General features: G+C 35.0%; 1 protein-coding gene across 1 annotated transcript; it reads left to right on the forward strand.

Moving 5' to 3' along the window:
• Window positions 1–2,128: 2,128 nt before the first annotated feature.
• Window positions 2,129–7,909, forward strand: LOC131072099 (protein BOLA2). The gene is made up of 3 exons (XM_058008150.2): window positions 2,129–2,289; window positions 7,224–7,246; window positions 7,411–7,909. Exons 1-3 carry the CDS (start codon window positions 2,227–2,229, stop codon window positions 7,583–7,585), a joined length of 261 nt encoding a protein of 86 aa, XP_057864133.1. The 5' UTR covers window positions 2,129–2,226; the 3' UTR covers window positions 7,586–7,909.
• Window positions 7,910–8,140: the final 231 nt, after the last annotated feature.

The raw sequence follows: 8,140 nt of genomic DNA on the forward strand, positions 1-8,140 counted from the left end.
GAGAGAGAATCCCCATCACTTTCCCTCCTCACTGGTATCTTGATAAAGTTATGAAGTTCAGAATGTTAGCATCAGATGCAATGTACCTTCTAAACCCTCTCTCTTTCAATTATTGCAATGTTATTTATTTCCTTATTTTACGTTTATGTTTGATTTAGATCAATGTATTTACTTCCAATTATTGTTATCTCAAAAAAAAAATCTCTTCCTTTTTATTTTAAGTTGCAATGATCATATTAACGACTATATTTGTTAATGGCTATATTCATTTCAGTAAGTTACATTTTTGAATAAATGTTTCATTTCAATTTGAGCATGTTACAATTTGTTTCAATAATTAGGAAATATCTTTGGTGTAATAATATTTATTTTTTATTATTTGTTATATAATTTGGGATAGCTTCCTATGGGCTAAAAAAAACATTAATATTGGATGTTGCAATTGAGATGTTTACTAATTTAGAAACACGTCACCTAATCAATACTAAACCAATTTATGCAAAATCAACATTAGTATGTAAAAGATAGAAACCTTTGTAGCCTCTAATTATGGGATGACATGCAAAAAATCGACCATATTACTACTCTCGCAAGTGCTTAGATCAACTATTTTTTTTTAGATATTGTGATCATAGAACATTATATTTTTCATCCCCCCAAAATGACCTTGAATAACATTTATTTGATCCTAACTATTGACCTAACCAATTGTAATAAAGTATTAAGATATTTAATAACATATAAAAAAACCAAACCCAACAAAAATCACATACAACCCACCCAATTGTATACATACAATATCAATTCCTTGATTTCTCTCTACAAGTGCCCCTATGGCCACTTGATAACATGAAGACGGTTGAAAGAATGAGCCAATCATTGTCAATCATGGAAAAAAAATTCAAGACTATGTCATGTCAAAAATGTTCCTATAACCTCTTATGTGGCTATGGTCCAACAATAGGTTGTCATGGTTGCCCTAATGCCCACACATGGCTCCTCATGAATTTCTTTTACTGATTCCCAAATCTTGAGCACCAAGATCCTCAACTTTGGGTTGTGAATTTCATGCTCCAAGTAAGACATGTTGTTGTTCACCATAACATCACCTAATACCCTTGGTTGCCTTTTCTTTCTCTTTCCTTTGCCCATCTTCTCCTTCCTTGAGGATTTTAGGCTCCTATGCTTAATTGTCTTCTCCTTCCTTAAAGAAGCGATATTTTGTTGCCTATTGCCATGTGTAGCCATATCATTTCCCAAAAGCCACTTGTTAATGTTAAAGACCCTATACATCGTTCATGGTCATTCCCAAAAATCAAGACCCCAAAGCATATTACAACCAATTCTTCTACATGCAACTTGTTAGATCACAATCTTAACTTCAATTTCAACCGATTGAATAAGACCACCCACTTTTTTCTTTTTTTTTAAATATCAGACATCCAACCATCCCCACACATGTTCTCGGGAGGAGGACAATTCTAGTTGGTATATTTATTAATAATATTTAACATTAATTTGTTAGTCTGCACAAGTTATACCCCATACACATACATATATTTAAGAAAAAAAGGATTACATAGAAAACAATTTGACTAGCTATCAATATGCATAGCTACACACATTTTTAAAAGTAATTTTTGACTATATGATATTTGATTGGTCTTAATTTTAAAAAAAAATATTTTAAAAAAAAATTACTAGTTAAATTAATTGTCAATGAGAACATCAAGAATCAATACTATTATTGATTAAAAAAAAATCAATAATATTTAAAATGTTAAAAATAAAATTAAAATTTTTAATTTTTTTTAATTTTAATTTTTTTTACACAAATTCAAAAATAACGAATCCAAAAATATCCCTGGCCTAAAACTTATGGGCCAAAAAATTATCTGAGCAATGAATACAAAATAATGAATCCAAAAATATCCCTGGCCTATAAAATATTTGAGCCAATTAGATCCGTATCCTTTGCTAATTTGTGTAGATAATTAACCTAAGGAATATTGAAAGTCGTCATCATCATATGATTCGTTATATATCTCAATTCAATTGTTCATGGCCTTGTAATATTTTAAATTATTCATTACAAAATACTAATCATTTTGAGTGTTCTCAATCTTTTGAAATAGTATATACCTCCGATATTTGTACCACTTTTGAGAGGTGCAACGCCTATATTCTATGAGTCTCTTGATATGCGCCATTAACTGAATACCAGAGATGGGCATCACAAAGGAGACAGTAGAGGCCACCTTGACTGCGAAACTCAATCCAACTCACCTGGTAAGTGCTTTACTTCTTTAGCTTGGATGCTCTTTACTTTTGTTCAAACTCGTTGCCCTATTTTGGGCATGTTTATTTCATTTGGATTTCTCAGTTTTCGTCGAAAATTTTGTTTCTTTTTGTCTCGTGGAAGAGAAAATGTAATCGCAAAGGGATTTGAGGGACACCCATCTTCATATGACTTCTGTTTAGGGGTTTTAAACTTTAAAGTCTGATGTGATGAAATTAGTTATCCATCAATTCTAAAAGAAATTGCCTCCGAAACGGGTGACTTCTTATGCTCTGCCGCCACAAGGATTTCTGGGAATTATTTTGCAGCTCAATATTGAAGATTCATGGGTATCCTGAATAGGTCATAGGAGTTTTTCAGGCATGTCAGGAGCGGGCCATGTTCAAATGTTTCCACCATTCTTATTAAATTACATCGGGGACATCAGTAGAATTTAGTACCTAAAATTTATCTGTGTTGAATCTTACGTTGGCTTGCAACTAGTCCTTGTTCCATGATCTCGCTCTTTTCTGCTTGAACTCCAGTTCCCTAACTATCTCGGATTTATTTTTCTTCATAAAGTAGTAAACCATCAAATCAATTGGGGACTCGGGGAGTGCTCTGTTAAACCTAAGATGGCATGTAACTTAGAAGCCCTTTCCGAGGGGCATTTTTATAAATCTGAATGAAAAGTTACCTGGGGCTTCATACCAGCTTTGCCTTGCTTTTGATCAGCATTAAAATTACTATATTAAAACGGAGAGTGTGCTCAACATTGCTTGATTTTAGGCGTTGTCATTCGTTACGATAAGATTTCTACTACAGAAGATTCTATAGTATTTCTCTTGACTTCTTTTCATCTCAAAAATCTGACAATGTCGGATAATGTTGAACCATAGTCGCTGGAAGATGTGGGTAGGGATAGAGAGATGGGGATGCCATTTTCAAGATCAGGGAATGGGGTTCATGTGTGCACAATTGGTCTAAGACCTTGAGAGTGGTCTTTTTACCATTTAAGGCTCATTTTTTTATTTCTTCTGTTTTCCTTTTCCTTTTTAATTTGTTGTACCGGGAGATATCCATTGAAGTGGCGAGAAGAGTAGTGGAACATATCCTGCCTGCCAGATATGTCACCAATTGGCATTTCCCATCTTTGACATTGATGCAAATAGCATCACTGTGCCTGCAACATGTACTTCCATTAATATTTGAAAGGGTAAATACAGAGCACCAAGATTGGTTCCTTTTGTGCTGAAATAAAAAATTCTATTTCTACTTTTCCCATACTCACCTCTACCAAAAATGGAGCATTATTTAGCCCTTAAAGAAGAAAAAACCAAAACCCACAGATTTTCTCCACTTACAACAGCTAGAAAGTGGTGAAAAAGAAAAGCCCAAAAATAGAAGACAAAAAAGAAAAGGAAGAATAAATGGTCTGCAAGAAGCTACGAGCAGTTCTTCATTAGTTATGAGAAGATTCTGTCAGGTCATATCCATCCGTTACATTATCTTCCCCATCTTTGAAAGATTCTGAACCTGCTGGTTCAGAAGAATTGGACTATGTTGCCATCGATACGAGAATGTAAAAATTTCATTAGGTTTGTCATTAAGGTTTTCTCTTGGGATTTTTTTGACACAATTTTGGGTCATTACCAAAATTACAGTTAGTAGATTTCCACAATCCATGAAATTAAATTGTTGCTGTTTCTGGATTAGATTGCATGTATTTTTTTGTATCAATGTTCTGGATCCTCAGATGTTCTGGATCATCCTGAGGACAGATCATGGAGTGTGATCCAAAACGTTGATGCTAAAAAATACACGCAATCTAATCCAGAAGCAGCAACAATTTAATTACCAAAATTTTAAACCCCAATCTTCTTGTGGAGAGAAGTCCAGTGTTGATTCCACCATTCAGTTGGACCAATAAAACTATGCAAATTCCCTAAAGTAGATGCACTGAATAATCACTAATAGACTTGAAATCTTTTCCTGCATTCCAATCATACTTCAGATTGCTGCTGACATACAAAGTTAAATAGTCATTTTTCACCAAATTTATGATCACATCAAGGGAGATTTTTATGATCATGCTCGTATCCCTACAATTCTCTATTCACTTCAACCATATTACGATCAGCTGAAATTTCAGTGTCTACCTTATGAGGTTCACCAATGATTGTGTTAGTTAAATTTTGTTGAACTTTACTCTAAAAATCATTTGTCTCTTTTGCTTTGAAATTTTCCTTCAATTCCCTTCTTGGTTGATTTTCACTTTTCTTTTCAAGCTCAAATCTAGCTTCCGTTAGATGAGACAAAGCTACCACGTCAAATGCTCCTTCCTCTTTCCATGGTTTTAAGATGGTTTTCCTTCCTTCATGCTGAACCTCATAAGTATTCTCTTTACCTTGATGGATTATATTGTGGTCATATTGCCATGGCCTACCCAACAACAAGTCACATGCATCCATTGGCACCACATCACAAAGCACCTCATCGTTATATGGACCAATTTTGAAAGAAACAAGACAAGACTTATCACAAGCACACAACGACTATTCTTTAACCAAGAAGTCTTGTAGGGGTTAGCTTTTGGAATGCAAGCAAGCTGTAATTTATCAACCATTTCTATACTTACTAGATTGTCAGTAGATCCACTATTTATGATCACCTGACACACCTTGTCCTTACATTTGCATTTTGTTCGGAAGACACTCTTCCTCTTCCAATCAGCCTCAGGTGTTTCGTTGTCCCCAAATATTAAGGTTCATTTGAACATTAAGTTCTCTCCTGACTCAGCCTCAGCTTCTTGTAACTAGGGCTTTTCTTGGTCTTGGGCTACCATCACGATTTTAGGGTTGTGAGGGAGTCTATGGCCTTATGGGCTTCATCAGAAGTAAAACATTTCAAGGGTTTCCTTTCCCTAGAAAACTGTCATCCGTGTCCTCTACCTCTGAAGCTTCCCTTCCTTTTAAGTCAATCTTCACATTCTTGCTTTCTTCTAGCTCTTCACTCATGGTAGGTTCTAAAGGAATCTCTTTCCCTTTATTTGATAGTTTTCACCCTTTTTACTCACCATTTTGTTTTTTTAGTTTCAGTTTCTCCTCAGCCTCTAAGGCATATTCATATGCCTCATGTACAGTTGGAACTTTCACCAATGCAAGCTCATCTTGAAGTTGAAATTTGAGCCCATTGACATACCGGGCTGCCGATTGTCCTTCACTCTCTTGTATATCTGTTCGAAATTGAAGCCTCATAAATTGTTCAGTGTAAGTCTGCACTGACTGATCCAGTTGTTTTCAATTCTGAAATTCTTTGAACAATTTTTGTTCGTGATTTGAGGGCAAAAATCGGGCTTTCAGATGTTTCAGCATTTTCGCACAAAGCCAAATTTTATCTTTTCCCTGTGTTCTTCTCAAATTCTGCACATTTTCCCACCATAGGGCTGCATGCGATTTCGACTTGGAGGCAATAATTTTTACTCTTTTTGGATAATTTTTGTCTGTCTTTCATCTCAATGTGTTTCTCAAGCTCCTGGATCTAGTCTAAGAATATATTAGGGTCAAGCTCTTCTTTGAAATCTGAAATATCCAGCTTTACCTTAAGAGTTTGTTTTGTCAATGCCTCAATAAGCCTCTCCATAAGATCTAATATCCTAGTAGCATTCTCCAAGTTCTGTGGTTCCTCTTTAGGTTCATTCAATTTTAATCTTGCATCAAGGTTCTCTAATCTTCGGAGCACTTCATCAGTGCTCCTTTCGAGGGCTTGCATTCCTCTTGCCCCTTCTCCTTCATTTGATGCGGACTCCCCTCTGAGCCATCTTGGATTGCTCTAATATCAAAACTGATGCAAGTAGCTCTGCTGTGCCTGCAATATGTACTTCCATTAATCTCTCAAAAGGTAAATACAGAGCACCAAGATTGGTTCCTTCCTAAGTCACAGGATACGGCGATTTTCATGGATGAGGTTCGAATTTAATCGAATTTCAAACTTCTATAAAAAAAATCGAATTTAATCGAATTTCCTCTATAAAGCACAGCTACCCACCTCTAAACACAACTCAGCTGGTCGTGGGTATTCTTTGTATATGCTTTGTATCTATTGGGTCATGGGTGTCTGCAACTGCTGGGTCGCCCTCAGATTTTCTCCAACAAGGGTCACTATTCTGATAATTTATTAGAAGTATAAATATATTTAAAAATAAACAAAATTATAGAAGGCGAATTTTATCCGATTTTTTTTTTGAATTTTTCCCTTGTCGAATTTCATCCGAATTTCATGGCTGTCGAATCGAATTCGAATTCGAACCTTGTGACTTAGGAACTTCCTTCTATGCTGAAAACAAAAACTCTATTTCTACTGCTCCCATACTCACCTCTACCGAAAATGGAGCATTATTTAGCCCTTAAATAAAAAACGAAACAAAACCCAAAGCTTTTCTCCACTTAAGCAGCCAGAAAGTTGCGAAAAATAAAAGCCCAAAAATAGAAGACAAAAAGAAACAGAAGAATAAATGGTTTGCAAGAAGCCGTGAGCAGTTCCGCATTAGTTATAATAAGATTCCGTTAGGTCAGATCCATGCGTGACATTAGACATGCCTCCATGTCTTCAAAAAAGCTACCCTTGCCTGGGGAATGCATCTCTAGTTTTCAGCTCTATCAGTCTGCCATTTGTCTCTTATATATTCAAATAAAGAATTTTGGTGCTTTTTGAAACACTGGTCTAGAATTTCAAGTTGCATTTCAATAGAAATAAAAGGGTAAATATTTTTCTAATGGTATCCTCAGGTCCATTCTAGTTTTGCTGCCGAGAAAACTTTAGACTATTTGTTCACAATTAATGCAAATAAAGAAAATAAAATGCTGTTGCTTGATCTTGTTTTAATGGATTTGTTAGTTTGGGTAGTTGTGCTAACTCGATATTGTTTGCTTGTTGGGTCATGCAGAATGTGATTGATACATCTGGAGGGTAAAAACATCAGCTGTGTCACTTATTTAGCTTAAGCATATTTTTTAGCCATTTTTGTTTATTAAATTGAGCATGCTTTATTTCATTCTTCTCTTTATTCTCTCTAAGGAGTGTTGGAGACTATCTATTTTCTTCAATATGCTTTTAAACATTGTGACTATCAGATGTGGAGCGAGCTTTAATGTTGAGATAGTGTCAGCCCAATTTGAAGGGAAGAGGTTGCTGGAGCGGCATCGTATGGTAAATTCAGCACTAGCAGAAGAACTAAAAGAAATTCATGCACTTTCCATAAAGAAGGCTGTAACTCCACAGCAGTGGCAAGAACAACAAGCTCAATAAAAGCATCTACCCAATGAGCATCTGACATTGATTAGTTTTTGAGCTTGACTTTGTGAAACTATCATGTTGAAATGAGAAACTGAAACATGTTATTTAATAAACTGAGAAGTACTAAAATGGGGAGATTTCTAGAAAACATAGCTGGAAATTAAGATGATGAGAAGGAAGGAGATATTATTTAGACCCTAAGCCATATAAGTGGTTTCTTTTCACCAACATCTTCAGGCTTTAAAGGTTTGACTTTTCCTATTTATTGGCAGTCTTGTTGTCAAACAAATTATGCAGTGTTATGACTTTAATGCATTGTTAGCATGTTTGAATGTTTCTTGTTTAGTTCTCTGTATTTAAATAGCTTTATACAATTTAAGATTTGCAGATGATGTTTTGCGGGAGTTCTTTTTTATAACAATAGCAAGTAGTCTGGGTCCAATTGCTTTTTAACATTTTTCTAAGACCAAACGATCTGTTGTTTGAATAAATGTGTAAAGTTTAATTCATTTGATAGAGTGAATTACACAATGATTAAATCCCGTCAGTCAAACTTTCCAGGTTTTT

The sequence above is a fragment of the Cryptomeria japonica genome, chromosome 11 (assembly GCF_030272615.1).
Source record: "Cryptomeria japonica chromosome 11, Sugi_1.0, whole genome shotgun sequence".
NCBI lineage: Eukaryota > Viridiplantae > Streptophyta > Pinopsida > Cupressales > Cupressaceae > Cryptomeria > Cryptomeria japonica.

What these genes read in the sequence shown, in the direction of transcription:
- LOC131072099 (XM_058008150.2), top strand. Translation starts at nt 2,227, where the DNA reads ATGGGCATCACAAAGGAGACAGTAGAGGCCACCTTGACTGCGAAACTC. An exon ending in AACTCAATCCAACTCACCTG is followed by an intron (nt 2,290 to 7,223) that starts GTAAGTGCTTTA and finishes TGGGTCATGCAG; the next exon opens with AATGTGATTGATACATCTGG. An exon ending in GTGATTGATACATCTGGAGG is followed by an intron (nt 7,247 to 7,410) that starts GTAAAAACATCA and finishes TGTGACTATCAG; the next exon opens with ATGTGGAGCGAGCTTTAATG.